Source organism: Loxodonta africana, chromosome 9 (assembly GCF_030014295.1).
Source record: "Loxodonta africana isolate mLoxAfr1 chromosome 9, mLoxAfr1.hap2, whole genome shotgun sequence".
In the NCBI taxonomy this organism is placed as follows: domain Eukaryota; kingdom Metazoa; phylum Chordata; class Mammalia; order Proboscidea; family Elephantidae; genus Loxodonta; species Loxodonta africana.
Window position 1 is genome coordinate 83,518,663 of NC_087350.1, and position 26,341 is coordinate 83,545,003.

The 26,341-nt window shown below is 40.4% G+C and overlaps 1 protein-coding gene across 2 annotated transcripts in view; it reads right to left on the reverse strand.

Moving 5' to 3' along the window:
• UBAP1 (ubiquitin associated protein 1) overlaps positions 1 to 26,341 on the reverse strand; it is an 86,262-nt gene that overhangs the window by 1,254 nt on the left and 58,667 nt on the right. For both annotated transcript variants that reach the window (XM_003407310.4, XM_010587866.3), the window contains exons 2-6: positions 25,901 to 25,941; positions 18,805 to 18,929; positions 14,195 to 15,124; positions 1,307 to 1,489; positions 508 to 609 (exon numbers count right to left, since the gene is read on the reverse strand). In XM_003407310.4, the coding sequence (XP_003407358.1) occupies positions 508 to 609; positions 1,307 to 1,489; positions 14,195 to 15,124; positions 18,805 to 18,929; positions 25,901 to 25,934 (1,374 nt within the window). In that variant the 5' untranslated portion in view covers positions 25,935 to 25,941. The remainder of the gene's footprint in view (positions 1 to 507; positions 610 to 1,306; positions 1,490 to 14,194; positions 15,125 to 18,804; positions 18,930 to 25,900; positions 25,942 to 26,341) is intronic.

The following is a 26,341-nucleotide window of genomic DNA, read 5'->3' on the forward strand; positions in this document are numbered from 1 at the left end:
TATAAGCCTCTGTGACGCCTCCTAGCAAACTGGGCTGGACTGGGGAGGAAGCCAGGGCAGAGAGGTTGATGACTCAGGACATCATCATCCCTCAGGAGCCATGTTCAGTCCCAACTCACTCCTGCTGACCTCAGTCTGTGTCCTACCACCACACACACTCCCACCAAGGCAGGATATTGAACCCAGAAATGGCTGCTCTCCAGGGTGTGAGGTAGGCAGGGTGACTAGCAATCTTCCCAGTCATCCAAAAGCTTGGCTTTTAGCCCAGGTCGTTTTGCCCTTCAGGGGAGTCTGTACCCCTTCACTGGGATTCTAGAAAGACCTCAACCCATGCTTCATGTGAGCCAAACACAGGCCTCAGGCTGTCTGGACACTCGGTAATTCTGACCTTAGACTGCCTCTGCCTGCAGTCACTGGCAGGGAAAGGGAGTTGGGGCCAGGGAAGTCCAGGCAGACTACTCTTTCCCTCTTTTCCAGGGGATTCCCACGAAGCATGAAGGTTCCCACCTTTTCCTCTGAACACTGGTGCATTTCCAGAGCCTCTTCCACTAAAAGAGGGTCAAAGCCCTTCTCACAGAGCTGTCCATGTGCAAAGAGATAGTCGAGAATCTAAGAAAAGAAACAGGTTTCAGCACCTACTGCCACTCCTTTCTGTGCTTCCAGTGTCTTACACAAACCAACTAGTATGAGGGCTGCACCCCACCCCTCCCTAGCTATTCATCCGTGGATGGGACTTGACTTTGTGCTTTGAACTGTGTCTGGCACAGGACCTCAGTTACTATTTGCTGAATAGACAGGCACACCCTTCTAAACATGAGTAGCCATTTTCCAAAGGCGTTCCTACCACGGCTGACTCATGTTTCCCAGAATGCCAGCTCTACAGCCTGAGTAGGATATTCCCAAGTTAGAAAATGTCTCCAAGGTTTTGGACTCCAGTACCCCATTCAGAAATCCCTGGGCAGCTATGGCAAGACAGAAATTTCTGGGGGAAGACATCTGACTATACCCCAAGCCTAGTTCACCTTCTTTGGAGGAGTGGAGGAGGTAGATGGCGAAGCTCCAATACTCACTCTCAAGGCTTTCCCTCAGCCTAGGTTCTAGAGGACAGCCCCCAAAGCAGAAGCACTGCTGCTGAGACTACTGGTTTCCCCAACAAAACTCCCTGCCTGAGTCCCCACAAACTCACAGGAAAGGGGGCTGGTGCTACAAGTCTGAAGGGCTCTAAGACAGAGACAAGATACTACTCTAGCTCCATAGGAACTTTCTCCTGGCTGACCTCCCAACACCCTGCCAACCAGCCACTCACCTGCTCAATATTCTCTCCTTTTTTCTTCATGGCTCTCAGGACACACTCATATGAGTAGCCCATGTTGACCACTGTCTCCACACACTGCCGCTCACTGGGGGACAGTGTCTGCAGTTCGGAATAGGCCTGGGGACAGCTGGAAGTGTTGGGCACTTGTGACATTGAGAAATTAGGAGGGGTGACCTGGTGGTGGAGAAATAAGAGGGTCAAGGCAAGAAGACAACTTGGGTCCCAGAGGACATGTCACTGAGGTGACCCAGGCCAGGCACTTGCCATTCCTGACACTGATCAAGCCCCTAGTCAAGCAGTCTGCTTGGAAGAAAGGGGGCCAGGTTGCTGCCCAGGCACCCAGATGAAGAGGGAAGAAAGATGGGTGTATTAGCTGAGCGAGTGAAAAGCTGGGAAGACACCTGTAACTGTGGATGCCCTACTCTGCTCCTCACCCACCTTGAAGCATGAGAAAGCACCACAAGATCCACAAGCCCTCCTTCCGTGCCCAAATCCCCTGGGCCTGAATGGAGAAAGGAGCTCTGAGACTGCCCACAGGACTGATGTCCAAGCTAGCTGCTATGATGTCCTTCCAGGGCCCCATTATTCTTTTCCTAGGTTATTATCCTAGGCCTAGGACTTTCAGAGTCCTGCAGGGATCATTTACTTTGAGCACCCGAGCTGACTCTCTGTCACAAAATCTCTATCCTACATTCTGTCACTGGGCTGGGCAAAGACTGTGAGGGCTGTTTCCATGCATGACCAGCTCAGGGCCCCAGAGCTTTGCGGGCACTCCACTTCTGCCCTCACATCATGTGCTGTGCTTCAGTTTCCTGCTAGAGTTACCATTCCACAGAGCCCATGACTGAAGGAATAGTAGCCACACAAAGCTGGGCTTTCAAGGACTGAAGTATGGGCCCTAGGGTTCTGCCTCTACTTCAATGTCTACCGGCAGCCTGCTCCCTGCCACCCTACCCTAGCCACCCAGGTCAGAGTGGTATATAGATTCCCATAATTAACTCCTCTCACTACTGATCATGAATCAGGCCCAAGGCATTAAGGTAGCTCACCCTCAGGCCAAAGGATCCATCCACTATGGGAGCAAAGTCACAAACTGTTCTATGGCTTGGCCTGGCTCTCAAGAATGAGGGAAAATGTTCTAACAATGTTTCCTTTAGGGAGGAAGACAGTGGTTGGGGACAGGGAGAATCTCTGTCCCAGAAGCAAGTTCAGAACTACAGCTCTAACCAGATGCTCTCCAGAATGTCTGCTTTGAGGTCAAGAAGACTATAGGCCACAAAGCCCATTCCTTCCCATTTAACCACCTCACTCACCCACAGCACACTCCTAGCAGCCCAGTCATAGGGCTGTCATTAGGTCATGGGTGTCACAATAGGGCACAGGGACTGGATCGTTATCAGTCTAAACCACTCCCACTGCCGTATAGGACAGAGCAGAACTGCCTGATAGAGTTTCCAAGGAGCGCCTGGTGGATTCGAACTGCCAACCTCTTGGTTAGCAGCCGTAGCACTTAACCACTACGCCACCAGGGTTTCCCGTATCAGTCTATCAGTTGCAAGTCCCTTTTCAGGAGCAGGTGCTACCTGGGCTCAAGAATACCAACAGCCAAAGATGCCTGCTCTCACATGATGTGCCTCAGTCATGAAGAAGGCAAGCTACCCTTCAAATGCCTGCTTTTGTCATAAAGTCTCATGACTGCCTGGTGGGGTGTGCACGTGCATACACTTGTAAAAAGTTACACAGGTTAAAAAATGCAATAAAATAACATGTATTTTAAAAATATGTACAGGTACTCTCACATACTCTGCTGGTGGAAATGTTATTTGATACTCTAGGTACATCTGGCCTATGCAAAGTCTGAAAAATATTCAGATATGTCTATGAAATTATTTCTTCTAGGAAATAATTATTCTTTCTAGGAAACAGGAATGCAAACCCATATTTATGCGTAAGAGGAGTCATCTCACTATCATTTATAATAAATATTCAGGACAACTAAATATCCAACACAGGGTATCAGGTAAGTAAATAATGAGTCTATTATCCATATGACTGTTAGGTAGTCATTTTAAATGGCATTTAGAAAGCGTTTATATTAAGTGGAAAACTAGGACATATAATTGTATATGCATGGAGTTTTAAATGTTAGGCCCGATGATCCTCTCCTTACACGGGGACAAACAAAACAAAATGTTATCTTCACGTATTTTATGAATCAAACAGGCACTGGACTAATCAGACAGACCCCAAAAGGATTCCTCAAAAACTTATGACACAATAGCGTTTAGGTTCTCAGGTCACTCACACCAAAGCTATTTAATCCAGGGTACCTGCTGAACCCACTACCGTCAAGTCGATTCCCTATAGAACAGAGTAGAACAGCCCCACACGGTTTCCAAGGAGCACCTGATGGATTTGAACTGCGGACCTTTTGGTTAGCGGCCGTAGCTCTTCACCACCACACCACTAGGGTTTCCAAACCAGGGTATTATTTTTAAATGTCTGTAATGCTTTTATGATTAATAAGGATAGCTTTTAAAAAACCATTTACTGCATTCATGGAAGCACTCTGTCATTGGAGTATTTTTCTGATATCCGGATGATAAAATTTAATTCCTGGGGGGCAGAGGGGAGGTGACCCCAGCATTAAAAGGGATTTTCATACTCAATGACTAAAATGCTGTATATTTATGATGAAAAAACATAGTAGAAACCAGGAAAATAAGATATTTTTCCAAACTGAGTATTAGTATTTGAGGAAAAGTTTGTGACAGGACATAAATATTGATGTTTCAAAGCTTCTCAAGACTTCTTGGGCTTCAGTAGGTGGAAGCCCTTTTTAATTAATTTACTTTTTAAATTATAAGAGTATATATAATAGTCACATTATATATACTCTTATAGTTTAAAAAGTCTTTTTTATACAATGTGACATTTGCAATTCAACATTTTTTGAGTGTCCAATTTAGTGATATCAATTACATTAATCATGTTGTACAACCATCACCTATAATCACTGCCAAATTCCCCATCACCATAAACAAAAACTCACTTTATCTATTCAGGGTTTAAGGCCTATCTAATCAAATCTACTCTGGGTTTAAGGCCTATCTAATCAAGACAGCTCTTCTCTAAGTCTTCTCAAATGCCTCCTTTCACTGCTACTATACACAAACACACATGCACATGCAGGCATGTTCACGGCAGGTACATTCCCACCTTCACCTGTGGTCATACTGCTGGCACATTACTGATCACATCTCACTATATTAACATGAGCTCCTAGAGGCAGGGGGAGCCTTGGTGGCGCAGTGGGTAAAAGCTCGGCTACTAACCAAAAGGTTGGCAGTTTGAATCCACCAGCGGCTCCTAGGAAACCCCAGGGGCAGTTCTACTCTGTCCTATAGAGTTGATGGCAATGGGTTTATTTGTATTTTTCCATTTTTTAGAGGTTAAGGTACTATATTCACATGCAATTTTAAATCCCTGGGGCCTGCCTTTGGGCTTGGCACTTAGTGGACCCTGATCAACAGTGGCTGAATGGAGATCTATTAGGACTTTCAAAGAGGGAATCTTAATACAGCAAATTGACAAAATACGTTTATCGTCTCTCCCTCCCAAAAGCCCACTAAAATGATAATAAATTAAAACTGTATTAACCTTTAAGGTCAAAAAAAAAAAAAAAAGAGGCATGGACAATATATTTCAATGAATTTTTAGAACATGGAAAGCTAATGGAGGGATGGTGATTGTCAAATGCAATGAAGTTATAAAGAAAGTGGGAAACTAGAAAGTCAGTTCACCAGCCCCTCCGAACCTGAGAGGGGTTCAGCATTTAGAAACACCAGGTACCCTTGGGATAAGGCATTGGCACAAAAGTCAGTAAGACACTCAGGTAATACTTTCCCCACCCTACCCCTACCCTCTGCAGGAGACAGGTTTAATCTCCAGATAATGTAAACCAGAGACCAAAAAAGACTGAGGACACCAGCCATAGTGTAGGTCAGGGAGAAGCGCAAGATTCAAAATTGGGGATTAAATAAAATCTACACAAGTGTTCCCCAACTTTCTCGGGCTTCAAGCAGAATTGTCTGGAGAAAATGAATAGCTCCCAAGACCTTTACATGCTGACATTTTGAGAGGTTCCCCTGAAAAAAAGCCAACTAGCCTCCAACTATAGTGAGACCTAAAGATTTTTTTTTTTAAAGATTAGCAAGCACATCCCCAAAACACACACAACCCTTCTGATTGGCTTTTTAGTGCCTCACTCTTCAATGTGAATAGAAAGCCAAAGCCACCAAGAGGAAAGATACTAAGCCAGAACAGGAGATAAGCAAAGCACTTAGAAATTTAAAATATAACAAAGTAAAACTTTTATTTAAAAGTTGTAAGATTTATAAAAATAAAAAGGTTGTCATAGTCAAGGATATATTCTAGAAAGGAAAACAGACTAAGTGATCCTAGAAATATATCCTAGGGAAACAAGAGCTGTCACAAGAATAGACATATGCACGCCCATATCCATTGCAGCATTATTCACAATAGCAAAAAGATGGAAACAACCTAAGTGCCCATCAACAGAGGAATAGATAAACAAATTGTGGTACATACACACAAAGGAATACTACGGAATGATAAAGAACAATGATGAATCCGCAAAATATTTCACAGCATGGATGAAGCTGGAGGGCATTATGCTGAGTGAAATAAGTCAACCACAAAAGGACAAATACTGTATGAGACTGCTATTAAAAAAACTCAAGAAAAGGTTTACACAGAAAGAAACAATCTCTGATGGTAACAAGGGAGGGGAGGGGTGGGGCGGGGAAATCATTAACTAGATAGTAGATAAGTGTTAACTTTGGTGAAGGGAAAGGCAGTGCACAACATAGGGGAAGTGAGCATTAACTTAACCAAGGCAAAGTTATAGAAGCTTCACAGACACATCAAAACACCATGAGGAACTGAGTTACTGGGGCTGAGGGTTGGGGACCATGGTCTTGGGGTCATCTATGTCAATTGGCATAACCAAGTTCATAAAGTAAATGTTCTGTATTCCACTTTGGTGAGTAGCGTCTGAGGTCTCAAAAGCTTGCAAGTGGCTGTCTAAGATACATCCACTGGTCCCATTCCATTCAGAGCAAAGGAGAATGAAGAAAACCAAAGACATAGGGGAAATAACAGTCCAAAGGACTAATGCACCACAAGTACCACAGCCTCCACAAGCCTGAGCCCAGAATAAATAGATGGCTACCACCACCGACTGCTCTGACAGGGATCACAATAGAGAGTCCCAAACACAGCAGGAGAAAAATGTAGAACAAAATTCAAATTTATGAAAAAAGACCAGACTTACCGGTCTGACAGAGACTGGAAGAACCCCCGATACTATGGCCCCCAGAAACCCTTTTAGCTCAGAACTGAAGCCACTCCCGAAGTTCACCCTTCGGCCAAAGATTAGACAGTCTATAAAATAACAACACACACGAGGAATGTGCTTCTTAGTTCAATCATATATACAAGACCAAAAGGGCAATACCTGCCCAAAAGCAATGATGAGAAGGCAGGAAGGGACAGGAAAAATGGACAGAAGTGGGGAATTGGGGTGTGGAAGGGGAGACTGTTGACACATCACAGGAATTGCAACCAATGTCACAAAACAATTTGTAAATAAATTGTTGAATGAGAAACATTTGCTCTGTAAAGTTTCACCTAAAACACAATTAAAAAAAAAAAATGACTAAGTGATAAAAAAAAAAAAAGTGATAGGGGATAGAAAATTAGAGCATCGGTCAAGAAGGTCCGACATCCAGCGTATAGGCGTTTCAGAAAAATAGAAAAACAGAGATAATTATCAAAGAAATACAAAAAAATTCCCAGAAGTTCTAAACTAAGTTTAGCCTCAGTTTTAAAAGATCTGCCAGGGGCAAGCAAAATCAATGAACAAGGCACATTATTGGTAAATTAAAAATATTCAAAAATGAAAAAAAGATCCCAGAAGTTTCCAGGGATAGGGGCAGGGAAGCAGAGAGGGAAGGAACAAATCTGAAATCAGAATGGCACTGGAATGCTATAAATCAATGGAACTTATACACCTACTCCTCATTTATCAACTATCTCATTATCCAAAATTTTGCATTTACACCACTAGTAAAAAATTTACTATCCGACTATTTTGCTCATTAACAATGAACATTTGGCATGAACAAATGCTGAGGTGTGAGGCGAGACTTAACACTGGCTGTGATGGTTAAGGTTACATGTCAACTTGGCTGGGCCATGATTCTCAGTGGTTCGACAGTTATGTAACGATGTAATTTGGGGATTATGTAATAATGTAAATTGAGGAGCTGTAGTCATCCTCCTTTATCGCATAATGACCTGGTCTTTAGAACCTAACCATATCAACAAGTGAGGAGTCAGTGTACCTCAGTAAAAAAGGAAAGTAAAATAAAAAGAGCAACACTCACTGAGTTTCTGTTAAGGCTGATGAAAAAATGTGGAAATGGATAATGGTGATGGTTGAACAACATGATTAAGTTAATGTCACTGAATTGTGTATGTGGAAAACTGAAATGCCAAATGTTTTGCTACATATATATTTATCACAATCAAAAAAAAAAAAAAAAGGAGCAATACCTATATCCAGCCAAACTATTATAAAGCATGAGGGTAAAATTAAGGCATTTTTAGCTATGCAAGGACTTAAAAACTGACAGGTTAACTGATGTGTTTGAATGTTTGGGGAAATATCATTAAGCCTTTAATTGAACTCTTGAAGCATCTGGACAAAATGAGCAATAGTTACAGAGAAACGAAGCAAATTTTTAAAAATGGGACAGTTTTAACTACAAGAAACAAAAAGCTGCAAAGAAAAAAGTAATCAAAATATACTGTCTGAAGTCGACAATATTTATCCAATCATAAATGTTTTGTTGTTTGTTGCTAGGTGCCAGAGAGTCATTTCCGATTTACAGCGATCCTGTGTACAACAGAACGAAACACTGCCTGGTCCTGTGCCATCCTCACAATTGTTGCTATGTTTGAGCAACTATTGCAGCCGATTTGTCAATCCATCTCACTGAGGGTCTTCCTCTTTCTCGCTGACCCTCTACCGTACCAAGCATGATGTCCTTCTCTAGGGACTGGTCCCTCCTGATAACATGTCCAAAGTACATGAGACGAAGTCTCACCATCCCCGATTCCAAGGAGCACTCTGGCTGTACTTCTTCCAAGACAGATTTGTTTGTTATTCTAGCAGTCCGTGGTATATCCAGTATTCTTCACCAACACCATAATTCAAAAGCATCAATTCTTCTTCAGTCTTCCTTATTCACTGTCCAGCTTTCACATGCATTTGAGGTGACTGAAAATACCATAGCTTGAGTCAGGCTCACCTTAGTCCTCAAAGTGACATCTTTGCTTTTCAACACTATTTAAAGAGGTTCATGACGACATGAATGACATTAATTGTGATATAAATGTTATGGAGGATAAGGGAAGGAGGTGAGAGAGGGGCTTCTGTAAGAGCTAAATCCTCAACAGAAATTATGAAACTCTAAAATTGATAAATTTAGAAAAAGCAATATAGCGTTCTATTTATAAATACAGAAAGAAATCTCGGCAGAAACAGCTTAAAGCAGTAGCATCACTACAGGGATCGGGCTGCACCTCCTGACACTGTCAGAGGGGGTGACACCAAAATGACCCCAGGGTCCCTGGGGCATGGACGGGCTAGGGCCTCCAGGGAAGGAGTCGCCAAAGCAGTGGCATCACTAGGGTGGGTGTTACCCAGTGAGAAAACTTGTCACCATCCCCCACCCACTCCCATCATCCACCAGTCAGAAAGCAGGCAGGTGGACTATGCCCCTCACTAGGCAGAGAGGAGGGTCTCCGCCTAGGCCAATGGGAGAGGAGGGGAGCTGCAGGCAGCCATGGAGGTGGGGTCGGGAACTTCCAGGGGCTGTGCAGTACAGAGCTTGGCCCTGAGCAGGGGTGGAGTGGGGCTGTGCTGGGGGGGGCTGGGAATGTTTCTGCTGGCAGGCCCAGCCCAAGAGTGGGGGCTAGTGACACCATGACTTACTGCAGTGGGTGTCACCACCAGCTTAAAGAATTGAAAAATGCCTGACTAGAAGCATTATCTGTCCTATGTGTACCAGAGTAACCAAATGGTAGATGAGGAGAATGCAGTCCAGTTAACAAATGAAAACGAAATGATAGAATACCACCATTTTGCAACTGCCAGTGAACAACTGCTAACATCACAAAGAAGAGAAACGACAAGCATTATTTCTCTTCAGAGGAAAAACCACAACCCCACCTATTAGTGGATCGAGCCTCTGGCATTCTGCAATTTAGCTTATCGATGGAAACGGGTTTGTAGAGGGCAGAGGACCATGTTAAACTGCATCATGAGGATACAATCAGCAAAATCCAGGCTACAGGAAAATCTATAGGTCAAGAGATCAAATTCTTCAACAGATAACCTGAGGAAGAAATTATAGAAAAAAGGGCTTAAAATACAGATTTTAAAAAAGATTAAAATATATGTCTAGAGATGCACTCATGGATGATAAAACATAAATACAAGGAATTAAATTACTAGAAAAGTCAGGATATGAATACTTTTGGGGAGAGAAAGGGGTTCATGATTGGGGGATATCTAGGGTGGCTGACAAAGCTCTATTAATTTGGGTGGCAGTACAAGGCTGGCCTCTCTATATTCATTAAGCTATACTTTTTTGTTGTGGTTTCTCTGTTTTACATTTTAAAAAACACAAAAGGAAGCACTGAGTTTTATAAAATATAAAAGGAAGCATTGAGTTTCTGTTTATGGTGATATAAAATTTGACAAGTGATTGGTGATGGTTGCACACATGACTGATGTAATCAGTGTCACTGAATTGTAAGTGTGAAAAATGTTGAATTGGCAAATACTGTGTTATCTGTATTTTTACAACAACAAAAAAAACCACCACAATTTTTTTTTTTAAAGGTGCCTGTCTATGGGAGGAAACCCTGGTGGCATAGTGGTTAAGTGCTACAGCTGCTAACCAAGTGGCTGCAGTACAAATCCGCCAGGTGCTCCTTGGAAACCCTATGGGGCAGTTCTACTCTGTCCTATAGGGTCGCTATGAGTCGGAATCGACTCAACGGCAGTGGGTTTTTTTTGTCTATTGGAAGCAACACCGGAGAATGGGGAGAAGTGAAGCAGGAAGCTGCTGTTTTTCAATGTAAGTCTTTTAAAAGCTATTTGTTTGTAAAAATGTGCTTGTATTATTTTTTTAAATACAGAGTTGGGGAAGGACTTTATAAGTATTAAAGCAATGGAATGAGAAATCATCAACAGATTTAAATGCCTAAAAAAGCTAAGATTCTGTATGTCAAAAATTATTTAAAATATAATTTAAAGACAAACTGGCACTACACTCTTATGCGTATTAGCCACAATTAGTAAATTGAGAACTCAGGAGCATAAGAGAAAAGGCAGAAAGGTTTTCCTGAAGTAACTATGAAAGAGTAAGGAAACTATCCACACCTGGAAAAAGAGAACCCAATAGCAGAATTAGCCTAACCCATGAGCAGAGTGAGGCCCCTAAAGAGCAGAGAGGCAGTGGGAAGAGAAGCTGGCAAGGTCAGAGAGTTCTGTGCTGGACTCAGAATAAGGGCACATTACAAAATTGTTCTTCTCAAGATTTCTCATCTTCTAAGGTTATAGAGATGTAAAACATAAAATCAAAATCTGAAAAATAAGTCTTAAACACTAGGCTTAAAATAGCCAAGAAGAACCAAATTCTATGAACACTTCCCTGAAGTTCTGATGTGAGGGCAACACAGCCTACATGACCATCACCACCACCACCACCCCTGCCTCAAGTCACTATTCTGCTAAGAGGGCTTCTAACTGGGAAGGTTCTTTCTCATTGTGGGCCTCAAAGACTCACACTAAGATAAAGGATCAGGAAACCACTTGTGATGGGAACCATGGTTTGCTCCCTGGGGGCTGGTCATGACTTCTTTAGAAGAACACCAGAACTCCAGCTCTGTTTATATCCTCCTGTCGAAAGCAGCAAGTTCCAAAGCCAACAAGAAGCAAGCCCCTTCCCACCTCGAGATGGATAGGCCAGAAAGAAACATCATTGTCAAGTGGTTTAAAGAAGGCCAAGTGTTTTAGTTTGAGAAAGACCTTGGCTCTTGGAATTGGCTTTTGGTCTCTAAATGACTAATTTAACTTTAAATGGGGGTGGAGGTGTTATGGAGTGAACTGCATCCCCAAAAATGTGTGTCAACCCGGCTAGGCCATGATTCCCAGTATTGTGTGGATGTCCTTCATTTTGTGATCTGATGTGATTATCCTGTGTGTTGTAAATCCTAACCTCTATGATGTTAATGCGGCAGGATTAGACGCAGTTATGTTATGACTCAAGATTCAATCTACAGGATTAGGTTGTATCTTCAATCTCTTTTGAGATATAAAAGAAAGAATTGGACAGAGAGGAGAGGGACCTCATGTCACCAAAAAAGAAGTGTCAGGAGTGGAGTGCATCCTCTGGACCTGGGAACCCTGTGCTGAGAAGCTCCTAGACGAGGAGAATATTGATGACAAGGACCTTCCTCCAGAACATAGAAAGAGAGAAAGCCTTCCCTAGGAGCTGGTTCCCTGAATTCGGACTTCTAGCCTCCTAGACTGTTAGAGAATAAATTTCCATTTGTTATAGCCATCCACTTGTAGTATTTCTGTTACAGAAGCGCTAGATAACTAAGACGGGGGGTTTGACTGAGACTCCCCAATCTTTTCCAAGTTATATCTTTTAGTTTCTCCAAAGCATACAATGAGTCTTGATGAAGAGTCTACTGCTGACCACAACTGAGCAGGAAAAAGTAGGATCAAGCCCACTCCTAGGAGAGAATACTAGTCTTCTGCACTCTATTGAGTTTACCTGGGCCAAAGTCCATGGAAATCTACAAGCAGCAGTAAGCTGACACTGGAAGGGTACACGCAGAGACAATCATTTACCAAGCTTGTTTTGCTGAGTCCTTGCACTTGTTGGAAGGCAGGCCAAGGCTTCATCTTCCCACCGGCTAACACTATGCTTGTGATGGTCTGTGATAGATATTCCACCAGTACAATCAGGCTCCCTTCTGTTCATAACAGTCTTTTGATATACTTTGTCATTTTAAAAAAATCTGTGAGCTGGTGTAGCAAAAGGTCCTTAAATGAGTAATTTCTTTTATAAGGCCCAGCACAAGGCTGGTTCCTATGAGGCAGAGGTTAAAGATGTCCCAAATGTCTAGCTTCTCCAAACTGATATACCACTCCATCATCTCTAACATCAACTACTCCCCTCCCCTCAGTACTCTCCCTCTGCTGCAACGCCTCACAGAACTCATGAACTGTACTTACAGTTAAGTGGCTTATTAGGGAAGTAACACGATACAAACTGGAATTGGGATCAACTTCAAAGTAATTGGAACAATAACTCAGGATGCATTTCCTCAATCAGGACAGCGTCTTGTTCTCTGCTGCCAGGCCTTACTGGAGGCCTTCTGCCACTGGGCCTTTTTGGGGCTTTGCTACCACCAAGCCCTGCTGTGAGCCTTCTGCTGTCAGGCCCTGCCGGGGGCCTTCTTGGGCAAGTGATACACATCTTAGCTCCGTGGATCGGCAAGCCTCACTGCAGCTGTCTCGCACTGCTGTCTCTCACTGTCTCCTGGATCTAGGAGGTTCTCAGTGCAGGGATTCCAGATCCAAAGGACACACACCACTTCTGGCTCTTCTTTCTTGGCATTGGTGATATCTTCCCTTCCCATCCCTGGGATGACTCATTGTAAGCCTAGCGGGATGGCAAAGCTGACTAATCCCCTCATTAGAGTTCCATACACCTTATTTGCATGGTCCCACCCCCAAAAAGGGTGCCATGCATCTTATTTACATTATTAGCAAGCTATCCAATCCCCTTGGTGGGTCACAAGCACCTCATTTGCTTAGTCCCATCCATTCAATAGGGGTTACAAAGACTGTGGATAGAAGGAACACACTAAGTGATTCACTGCACTGCAATCCATCAAGTCTATGATTTCTACTCTAGAAGGTATTAATGTGTTGTTCTGTGCTGCTAAAATAACCTCAAGAGCTAAGGTGAGGGACCCTGCTGTATCTGCAATTTTTTTTTTTTTAACAAGATGAGATTTTTTTCAGGATGATACAAGTTGCAACTTTTGTATCAACCCATCCTTCTATAGTAAATCTGAGTTCCCAAGTACCATCTTACCCTCTCCCTTCCTTTGGAGAAAACTGCACAAATCCTGGCAGTTAGCAAACCCTTCAAGATCAAACTGCAGGATTAAAAACAAATTTCTACCTTGTGATCGGATTTCCAATACAAATTATTTCCCAGTTCCCAAGGCACTACCCCATCTGAGGAAACAACCCCAAACTAGATGAACCATGGTACACAAAAGAACCATACTTCAGACCAGAATAAGGTGGTAAAGGGGCAGGGAGAGGATATAATGAGGAGTATTAAACAAGCTAAAAAATGAAGAAAGGTCATAGGAAAAAGCAAAAAAGTACAAAGAAAGAAAGCCAATAAAAACAAACACAAGACATGGCAGCACAGAAAGAGCAAATTAGCCAGGAAAACATCATTCACATAATATACATTATCTCTGCAAAAGGAAAAGACCAAAATGATATGGGCTAGGGTCAAAGCACATCACCCTCGTCCTCAGAAAAATGACCAGAACTGTATATACTTACACAAAACAAGGTCAATCTGGTCATGTCCTAAGCCTTGAAAAGAATATGACAGTGGCAGCTGCTAGGTAGAATTTAGAATTCTTTGGGGGTCTAATTTAGGGGCGATTTAAAAGGCTTACCGTGGGACCTGTATTTGGAGGTGATGATTCTTCTGTGCACACAGACAACACAGAAAGGGAAGGCATCTGGGAAGAAGGGGACAGGGTTGGCACCTCTGTGCCACTGTCCAAGTTCAAAGCTGAAAGCCCAAGAGTATGATGCCCATTGAGCTCACTGGCACTGCTCTGGGTGGAAGGCTTTAAGGAATTCCGGAACGTGCCATTGCGGAGGCAGGATGTGCTATGGAAAGTGCTCACCAGCTTGGCTGTCTTCTGATTGCTGTCATCAGAGTCAAGTTTGGGGAAAGATAGGGATTTAATATTGCTTACTGCAGGGATGGGGGGAAGGGACACTTTGGAAGACAGTGACATCTTTTCACAGTTGCCCAACTGTGGTAAGGTTATAAAGCCATTAGGTTTGTGAAGAGGCTTGAAATCTAGGGTCGCCCGCTCTAAGGATGCCAGGACCTCCTCCTCATCCTGTAACACAGACCCAGAGCCTCCTCTGGGCAAGTTACTATCCAATATCTGAGCCATAATAGGTCCAGTGGTTCCTACCAGAATGTTTCTCAGCTCTTCTTTCTCATCAATAGTTTTTAACTCCAGATTATCAAATGGATCCTCTTCACACTCAAAGTCAGCAGGATTGAAATCTGCCTTTGTGTGAGGTGGGCTGAGAACTTTCTGTTTCGTGGCACTGCTGCTGACTCGAGTTGGGGTGAGGATGCTGTTGTGCTGTAAGCTGGCAAGGATGGGGTTAATGGGAGGTGGCATTGTGGCTGTACTGTGAGTCTTGGAGAAGCTCATTTTGCTATCACCCTCTGGGCCACTCTTAGAATTCACTTTAGCTTCTGTTTCCTCAGCTTTGCGCTCAGCTTCCCGCTGGGCTGCTTGGATTTTCTTAATATCTTCAGCCCACTCGATGGTTTTCTTTTCCAAGGAGAAGTCATACTGCAAAGAGATAGCAGAGAAAGGAGGTAGGAACCAAGGTGAGCACCCTTCCCCCACCCCATTCATATTCTCTTCATCCACTTTTACACAAGGGGAAAACTGGGCAAGACAGCATTTAAGACGTGTGGGATGACCCCCATACAGGAAGACTAAAGTTTCCAATTCCCTTATTTAATCAAATTACACTCCTAGATTACCTCTAGAAATGAACTAGAAAAAGCTCCCACCGCGTCTTATTCTACATACCAGGCCAAATGTACCCTGTCACTTCCCTTATTTCTCTCTCCTCAGGGCATTTTCCCTCCTAGAATGCTCATCAAGCAGAGCTCAGCCACCTCCTCTGTGAAGCCTTCCTGATGGCCCCAGTCCTTCCTCTGAACTCTTACAAGCATCTATCTCTTTCAATCACTTGATACCAAGCACATGTGATCATACGTAGTCTAATCTTTCTCTAAACACTTTCCCAGCCATATCAAAAGTGTCTTGTGGGCAGCAACTGGGCTGCAGACCCTCCTTAGGTCTCTATTATCTAGCACAGTGCCTTAAGTAGATGACTTACTCGGCAGTAACGACAGCAGCTAACGCTTACGAAGCATTTAAATGTGCCAGGCATGCTTCTAAGCACTTTTATTAACTTTCTAGATTTTCTCAGCAACACCTTAAGGTAGGTACTATTTTTGTCCTACTTCATAGATGAGAAGGGATAAGTAACTTGTCCAAGGTCACAAAGTTGGTAAATGGTAGAGTCTGGATTTGAACCCAGGTGGTATGACTACAAAGTCTATGCTCTTAAACCACATGTTATTAGATCATAATAAACAGGTTGTACTTCAAAATGCAGGAAATATGCTTATTAAAAAATCCAGATATATTCAAATTGAAATTGTACAGAGCAAATTACGCAAGGATTTGCTTCATGGTTCCTTAATAGTGCCTTAAAGTATAGTTCAATTAAAAACTTCACTTGCATACATAAAAGAAACACACCTATTATATAAAGCAAAATTCACCTAGGCCAGGAGAAAACAAAACCCTTGGTGTTCACTCTTAAACACCAGAGCTAAACAATGGCTGTGTGCAAGTCCAGGGTTGGAGACACATTAAGGTAAAAAAAGAAAGAGGTGAGGAAAGAGGTCATCATGCTGAGACAAGTGTTTTAGAGTGGAAGAAACATAATAAAGTGCCTCTGGTCATCTTCATGCCTTTCAGCTTCAAATAAGCTAGGCTTCCAACAAGAGAGGCCTAGAAATGCATACGTCGAGAAATTCACTTAAATCCTGGGCCAGCTGCTGTGCCCCAGGACGGATCACTGTGCTTTCTTTCTACCGCATAACGGTAAAAAAAAAAAAAAAGCACTGGGCAAAAAAGCTCTGCTGCTTTTAACTCTGGAAGAAACCTAATTTTGTACTGGTTTCCTCCACTGAAAACTAAGGCTGTAATCAGCTTCCCGCTGATTATACAGACCTCTGAACTTTTACTCCCAAGAAGAATTAGAAATTTCTTTCCTTTTAAAATAAAACCTTTAGTGAGCTTTTGTTTTCTAATTACCAAAGTAATGTAGGACACTTGAAACATAGAGAAAAACATACAGGAAAACAAATCTGAAATATTAAACTAGAAAAATAAGAATGTTGAGAGTACAATAAACAGACGACAGTAGCATCTAACATTTATGGAGACCGCATAAGCACTATAAATGCATTATTTTATTTAATCCTTAAAACAACCTTAAAAGCAAACTGTTCCCATTTTACAGGTGTAGAAATGGAGACCAGGAGGGTTTAAGAAATCTGTCCAAGATTACATAGCTATTAGATAGCAATTCCAGCCCATGTATGAGTGACACCAGAATGTGCTCTAAATCATGACACTAAGAGCCACCCCTCACCCACCACCACATTCAGTGGAAGCTCTGAGATACTACGTGTTAAGAGCCATGTATGTTTTACTGGCTTACTTACTTTGCTGGAACTTGAGCTCAGAAATTGAATTTGTACTATCACCAAGGGAAAATATGACAATGTTACAGCAAGTGTTAAGCCACCTGTCTAGGGCTCTAGGTACAACTGCTCTCTGGGTAGGGAGTGGACAGCAGCAATACCACAGCCAATCCCCCATGGAGATCCCAGGCAACCAAAGTTTAAGGATGCTATGTATAATTACAGTACAAAAAAATTCAACTGCCCCACATAGGAATGAAGCTCACACCCTTGATTTCCTCTCTTGTTATTTCTAGTGAGTGGTATCTGATAAAATATATAGAAAATTCCCAGCAAAGTCTAAAAGGACAACAACTTGTGATCCAAAACAAGTTTCCTGAATGAATCAACAAAGCAGTGAATGATATGAGGATCACTGAAACAAGATGGAGGGTTTTATTAATCCTATTGCTAACAGCATCCTGTACAAAGACAGGTGTTTAATGAATATCTGTTGTTTTTGTAAAAGGATTATCAGGCAAACAGAACAAGGAAATATTTATAAGGTAAATTCATATCTCTTCTAACCCACTAAAATCCCTATAAACGAAAGGAATACCAATTCAGTATTCAAAAATATGTAAGACACTCAACATCATTAGTCATTAGGGAAACAAAAAGCTGTATTTAAAAATATCTTAAGTCACAGGAAGAAGTGTTCGAATGATACTGTACTTTCCTGTTTTTCTATATGACTTTTTTTAAACTGTAAACTCCTTGAGGACAGGGATTATGGCATTTACCTCTATCTTCAGCACTCAACCAAGAGCCTGCCAAAAGCAGGAATTCAATAAATGTGTACTGAAGGAAGAAAAGGAGTTATGTAAGGCACGGCTACGTGCTGCTTTCAAGAAGTAATTCTATACACTTATGTATAACCGAGCTTTAACAATCAGAGGGTTGAGAAAGAAGTCATTGAGGAGGTGGCATTTCAGCATAATCTAGGAGATTAAACAGATCGTAACAGGCAAACAGCTTTTAGTACAGTGAGAAAGAGAAGAGCATTCCAGGTGGAGAAAACAGCTCATGAGAAAAAGTCCAGATAGGTAATGTACAAGGTATGTTAACAGAATGGTTTGGGGGGAACACAGAGATGACACACTAAGGTGCTTTGTTAATACCTTGTCTAGACTTGATTCAATAAGGACTGGTGAACCGCTGCAAGTTTTTGAACAGGGATGTGACAATTTAAACCTTAACTTAGGAATATCATTCTGGAGACAATATGAAAAACAGAAGGGAAATGCTGCCAAGGAGGGGGGCCACGTGAAAGCAGTAGCCCAGGTGAAATATAAGGTAGTGAACTGGAGTGGCAAAGGTGAGAGACATGGCAGAGAGAAAGATATTACCTAATTTGAATGACTGAGAAGATAATGAGGACATTAACAGAAAAAGGGAAAAGAGCAAGTTAAGGTGGGCAATGGGGATTAGTTTTGGGCAAGATACAGACCTCCAGGAATATACAGCCTAACAGACTGCACAATATCTGTATGTATGTACTTATGTGTGTGTGTATATATACACACACACGAACATGTGTATGTATGTATGTATGTGTATAAAAACATGAGCCAGACAGTAATAGGAGCTATGAGAAATACAAATAAGAGATATGAGGATAGTGTTTTCTATTTCACTATACATCAAATTCTTACTTCTAATTTTTAGTACACAAAACTTTAATTAAAAATTACCACTTACCTGTATTTCTCTGACAACCTGCAAACAATCAGGCAAGGAGAAGCCAACAGGTAGACCAACTTTAGCTGGTGTTTTGAATTTGTCTCCTATCTTAAATGGAACATCATCAAGGTAACTGAAAGTCCCTACAATCAAAAATAAAGTAGAAAATATCAGCAAAGAATTTATTTGTTTTATAGATACATATTAACTAATGCTATCCTAAAACTAGAAATTACCAAGAGTTCCTTCTCTGATTGCTTACCTTCTCCTGACCCTACTTGATCTTAGGGTTTATTTTCAATTCCACTTAATATAAAAGCCAAAGTACTCACAGTGGCCCAAAGACCAAGCCCCTAACCCATGACCTTTCTGCTCTTCCCTCCTAGTACTCGTCTTCCTGGCTCACTGCACTCAGTCACAATGCCCTCCTTTCTGTTCTTCAAACAGGCACATTCCCATTTCAGAAATTTTACACTGGCTGCTTCTGCTATCTGCTATGTTCCTCCTTCAGGAATTCACATGACTCACTCCTTCACTTTCGAGACTTTGCTTAAGTGTCACTTTTTCGGTGAGGCTCACCCTGACCACTCTAATTAAAATTACTAACCTACACTCACCTCAGTGCTCTTTAACTGCCATCGATTTTTCCTCCACTTATGACCCTGAAAGAAGCCCCAGTGGTACAGTGTTTAAAGCATTCAACTGCTAATCAAAAAGTGGGTGGTTCAAACTCACGAGCTGCTCCGAGGAAGAACGATGTGGCAGTCTACTTCGGTAAAGATTTACAGCCTTGGAAACTCTCTGGGGCAGTTCTGCTCTGTCCTCCAGGGTCGTTATGAGTCTGAATTGACTCAACAGCAGTGGGTTTGGTTTTCTGGTTTTTATGACCTTCATAAGTTGCATTTATGATCTTTTAACCTGTATCATTTTATTACGCTTATTGTCTAACTTGCCTAATAGAATATAAGCTCCTTGCAGTCAAGTACTTAAGTTTATTTTGTTCAACGACGTATTCTCAAAGCTTACAGCACTACCTCACATCTACTAGGCCTTTAATAAATACTGATGGACTGACAGTAGATTCCCCACAACCTCCTTGATTAGGATTTCTCTACTTTTAGAAAGAATTATTTTTTAATTAATACAATTATTCTAGATTTAAAAAAAAAAGAACACTACATTCTGAAGCAAATGCAGAAATATTTAAGAAGCAATGTGCTTATGAAAAAAGGGAAAACCAAACAAGACTGAACAGGATTATCAGAAGACAAAAGCCATACACAACCAAACTGCTTTAACCACCTAAAGATTCTTGACTTATCCTAACTAATACTGAAATACCAGGACATCCTTCATCCACTTATGCAATCAGATAAAATAAAAGTGCTTCTTGTATATGACTCTCATTAGCTGTATACTCTTAAGTAGACCAGGGCTACTTTTCTGAACCAAGTCTAGGGCTAACTTATTGGCAGAACTATTACATACAATGAAACATAGTTGATAAACTAAATTTTTCTTTTTTAATATTAGCAGCTAGTAAAGTAAGGCTTACTTCTTTCTTAGCCTCACATTTATTGTATTTTCTCGGGTATCCATGGACACAGAATAAGACAATTATACCTCTTCCATGAAGACAACTTCTATCCCTTTTAAAACTCTGTAGATGTTAAGGCTTTTATCAAGGTCAGAATATATTTGTAATTTTGTTATCATTCCCAGTGTCCTGAGGTGTAGTGCTCTGATACACCTAAAACCCTCCAGCAGAAAGAAGGCCACTGCTCCCACTCTTGAGAGAAGTCTCTTTCCTTCTAACTTCTAGACAAAATTAAAACATTTTAACTATCTCTCACTCAGCTAGCAAAATACAGCCACAACTGAGTTAAATTTAGTAACTTTTCTGGGACATAACTATTAATAATTAATAGCAAACTAGGAAATTTTCCAAGTATGGTCACACCTTTACACGTGCTTTCTCATCTGGCAATGTCTGTCACATCCCCACCCTTACTCATCTCTAGTCCTTTAAGAATGAGGTCAAGAACCACCACCTTCTCAATCTGAGAACAATCAGTTCATACTACCATCTCAGGACTTACCACTCTGTATTGTTAGTGGTTTGTTTCCTACTCCTATGAGACTTTGAGTGACTACGTCAGGAGCTCCTTGGAAACTATACGGGGCAGTTCTACTCTGTTCTATAGGGTCACTATGAGTCGGAATCAACTTGACAGCAACAGGTTTTTTTTTTTTTTTTAAACAGGAGATAAGTGTTTCAAATTTATATCCCCCAAGCCTAGCATAATGTCTGGCAGATGGTATTTGCTTCATGAATGAAGAACAAATAATGAGCACATGGCCTTATACTTCTTATGTATTCAACTCTTACCTCCATCCCAACTCACATTTAAATAATATTTATTAAAATTCAAAATTATTTACCTAAAATGCCAAGTCTAGCCATGAAAATATTTAGTACTGATGCAAGAACATTTCTAAGGTTCTGGACAGTCACAAAAATGTACCAGATGCCATCACAGCTTGCTCATAAAACTAAAACCCTCAGCCAGTTATAAAATATATTTTAAAAATTAAAAGCAAAGTTCTTTTTATTCTTAAAGCATTTTTATCTGTTTTCCATGAAAATAGGTGCTCAAACGTTACTAAACATTAGACTCTAACTTTTGCTAGTGTCCTAATTAACTGGATACAAAGGTGAAACTTTAGAATTTTCTAAAAATCACTGGAAACATTCACAGTGAAGTTAACAATCACAAAAATAAATCTTTTGTTTAAGAAAATTTAACGTACTCATATGTAGGTTAACTATACAATACATACACAGAAAAAATCCTATCAATAATAACATTAACACATGTATATGATATATAAATATAATAAGAAAACCTATCTACATTAACACTAACTAAAATTCTCTTAAAAAGCAAGTGCATTGTAGAAACTGGAGTGGGGAGTTCAGAGATGGAAAACTACTTACAAAAAGATACTATTCTAAAGATACCTAAGCCAAATGAGAATCTCTCTCAAGAAAAGCAGTCCAGTTGGTTTCCTTGCCTACCTTTCAGTTAGGAAACCAACACAGTGTAGTATATACTAACAACTTATAGTCTAGAAATGGAACTAGCTCCTGGCTTAGGGACAGACAAGATGAGGTAAAACACCTTTAAACAACTGCTGTTTCCCGGCATTAGCAGTTTAAAAAGTGGTTTCTTTTCACTAACAAAGCCAACTCACGGTGATTCAGCACATCTCTTAACCTTTCTGGGTCTTAGTCCCTTAAACTTAGTTAACAGGAAATGAGCAAACAGTTGTGTGACTACTGGCAAAAAAAATCATTCAAAGAAGGAGAACCAAAAAAACCCCAACCTTTTCAATAATGGATATAGACAGCCACAGTACAACTAACAATGATGATGTGAGAGTTATGGGGAATTTTTTTTTTCCCCCAAATGTGGCCAACTATGCCTTAAAAACAAAAACCCATTGCCATCGAGTCAATTCTGACTCATAGCGACCCTACAGGGCAGGCGAGAGTTGCCCCACAGGGCTTCCAAGGAGTAGCTGGTGGATTTGAACTGCCGCCTTAGAGCTATCAATTTTTACCCAACACATTAGAACACCTATGTAAAGATGAATTTCTCTTGTCTCTCAATACAATTATATTTTATTTTTTAAACAAATTCAATAAAAACCCAATTCACCACAAGGCCCAATCAATTAAACATTGTGATTAACAATTTTCTGGCTCACCCCAAATATCTTTTAGTTTCAATCCTTATTACTGAAAAACTTTCTAAAATGTCTGAGCCCATTTTCCTAAGTTCAATTCAGAAAAAGAAAGTAAGTACATCTCTGATGACTGCGGCTACGGCAGCTGGAGTCGGGGTCTGCATTATACCACGGTGGAAGAGACTGGGCTGAATGTGTGATGACTCAGGATGAATTCTGGGAAGGCTTCCTTATGTTTTGTTTCTTTCTAAACTGCTCACATGCTTATAATCCTGTGATCTGCCTATTTTTCTGAAAAAGGTACAATTCTAGTTTGGGGGAGAAATTTCTAATAGACGGTAGCAACGGGATTATGCTTAATTTAGGTTTTATTTTGAAAGGATTCAAATTAAGGTTTTTGAAAAAGAATAGAGCAGATCAAACTTAAAATTAAGTGGAAAAACTATAAATTTCATTATTATTGGGTATTAATACCTTAAAGCCATAAGTCAGATAACACATGCAAATTTGTAAGTATATACTAATATATAGATATCTGCTGTAGGATGTGAAGTCACACAAAATGTTACCCCTACCCTAACAACAAATGCAAACCAGATAACCTACAAAGTCAGCTTTCTAATACACAAGGTCTGGCATTCAATCAAAAATTCTAAGACACACATAAAGCAAGAAAATGAAATCCATAATAAAGGGAGGAACTAGTCATCAGATCCAAATCCAGAGATGGCCAAGATACTGGAATTATCAGAAAGGATGCTTTAAAATAAGTACAATAAATATGTTAAAGGATCTAATGGAAAAGGCGAATATTTGTGAACAGATGGGAAATTTCAGTACAGAGATGAAAATATAAAAAAGAGACAAATGGAAATTCTAGAAATAAAAAATAAAGAGTATCAGAAAATTTTTTGATGGCTCATAAGGCAGGTTATGCCAATCAGAAGACAAGACACAGCAAAAAATTAAAGAACGTAAAGATAGATGAAAAGAAATTAACCAAACTGATAAACAGAAAAAAAAAAAAAAGTTAAGAAAACCAGGAACAGAGTATTATAAGGTCTCTAGGATAATATCAAACAGTCTAACACATATGTATAACTAAAGTCGCAAATGGAGAAGGAAGAATAAATCGGAAGAAATATGAGAAGAGAAAATGGCTGAGAATTTTCCAAAATTTATAAACAACATCAACCCACAGATCCAAAAAACTTAGCTAATTCCAAGCAAGATAAATACACAGAAAACCACATCAAGGCACATCACAGTCAAAGTGCTGAAAACCAAAGAGAGAGAGAAAATACTGAAAACAGCCAGAAGGGGGAAAGGTGCATCACTCTCATGAGAATGACAGTCTTCTCTATAGTACACTATAAAGCAACTACTGATCAACTTTTGAAACAATCTAAAATAAAATGCCTTTTCCCACAACTCAGCGGAAAACGTATTTCAATCTCTTAGTAGAAATTAAACGAAAGGCAAAATGAACCTCTCTAGAATTTAGCTATCTAGACATAAATGAGACAGGTTGGCCTTCAAAACCGAAGTTTTATCAAGTTCTATTATAAAGACCTATATTTTCCTAAATAGAATCTTCAGATATTCCTTTAGATATTAAAAAAGATTAATTTGTTTGTTTGTTGAAACATTTCTTAAAATACTTTAAAAGTCACTTCCGGAAAATAACATTTTTTTCTTAGACAAGAGAAAATGAGTTAAAAATTATAAAGAGGGCTGACATCTTAAAGAATAAAGCACAAGGCTTCAAGAAAGGCCTGATTTATACTGAGCCAAGGCTATGCAGTTTAAACAACGTAAGTATACTCTTTTTAAATGTCTTCAAGAAGTAACTGTTTATATCTTTTATTCTATTATTTATGGATACAAAGAAGTTCAACTGCAGTCGAGACGAATGAACTTGAAAGTAAATCAAATGTCAGTCATAAGACGGTATAGTGCAAGGCCTATTGTTTTTGTTGATGTCGAATCGATTCTGACTCGTGGAGACCCCATGTGTACAGAGTAGAACTGCTCCATAGGGCTGTGACCTTTAAGAATCAGATCACCAGGCCTGTCTTCCAAGGTACCTCTGGGTGAGCTCAAACTGTCCACCTCTGGCTAGCAGTCAAGTGCTTAGCCATTTACACCACCCAGAGAATTCCTTGGTTCACAAGACCTGGCAAACCTCAAATATTTAAACAGAAAAAAAACATTTTAGTATCTATCATTACAACAGTTACTACCCTCCTTGTTCACATCCCAATTTCCCTAGAAAAATTACACATACACACCCACTAACCACCCCCAACCCCCACCACCAATGGACCAGTCAGGTAATACCTAAATGAGGAGGAACTAAACCAGGCTCAAAAACTAGGCCATGTAAATCAAAAGACACAAAAACTCTAGCTAGACGATGCTGGCCACTTAAACAGAAAGATCAAGTGGCAAGCAGCACCATTAAGGTGGTGGACAAATGGCCCTGTGCACTCTGCTAGGTAGGCCAAGAAAGCAAGTCTATAAACAGAAGAGTAAAAATGGAGTAGACACTCAAAGAAAAGCAGTGAAGAAAGGCTATCTAGCTTCCTGAGAGACAGAGGGAGGAATAAGGAGCCTTAGCTATCTGGCTTTTTACCTTCAGCCCTATGAAACCAGGCTCAACTTCATTCTCAGTCACCAGGAAAGATGGTCTACTACATATTCTCCACCTATTCCTTAAACTAAACGATGTCTAAAAAGAAGGTTCTTCAGTTCAGAATCTCAACTGAGGCCACTGAAATTCAACTAGGAGCTCAGCAAATACAAAAAGCCCTGTTAACACAAACCTAAGCAAGAAGGATAAAAATTTTTCCCCAAATTTTACCCTGGCAGAGAAGTTTCATTTAAACACTAAAACTTTGGTTATGAATGTAAGTAGGTGGAGGAAACTATAATACACAAGTCCTGACTCGGTGAGACAACTTCAGATTTGTAATCTCTCTGGATTGTTTAGCTGGAACACATAACCTGGTGTCTAACTTACCTTTGCTCCAAACAAAAAGGAGTTTCCAAAGATTCAAAATAGAAAGCTTATCTTTTTAAATAAGATTATAAATTTAAATTTTTCATTTTTGCTATTTTCTCTCTTGCCTCTGCCCTTGGTTCTGCCCTTTCTTATTCCTTGAAACAGTGATCCAGAGGCAACTTCCGATCTGTCTTTCTACTATCACTTGAACACTTTGGAAAGTTTATGCTACACTGTTGTCCAGCTTTTTCTCAAGCTGCTCATTTAAAGAGACTTTTAAGTGGCACTTACTTAAACTACAGTAAGTGACTTCAAATTCTCTAATCAATCATAAACTACAATATCTAATAGTCCACTTACCATGAAAATCTGCACCCAACTTCTTAGAAGCCATTTAGAACCTGAAAAACAAGGAAATACTTCTTAGGCACATGATGCCTTAAGGAGATATAAACAAATAATTACAAGAAAACAGACTACAAAAAAGAAACCGGAAGACCATATGTTCTGGTCGATGGCCATGGTTCCAAGACTGACATAGTCCTCATTAACTCACAATCTCAAAGCAACAAAAAAGGTAGAAAAGGGGGTGAATGAACTTTTTAGAGAAAAATTAAGAATTTCTATAATCTGGCATGTTTGGAAAGAAAAATACAAGAGGAACAGTATACTAGCCATTTATATGATTAGCCACTATCATACTGACCAGTCTATACATGCTATCAAAAGGAAAAATTACTAAGTATATATCCTCCTGATGTAAGCTATAAATATTTCAATGTAACAATAAGAATATCCCAT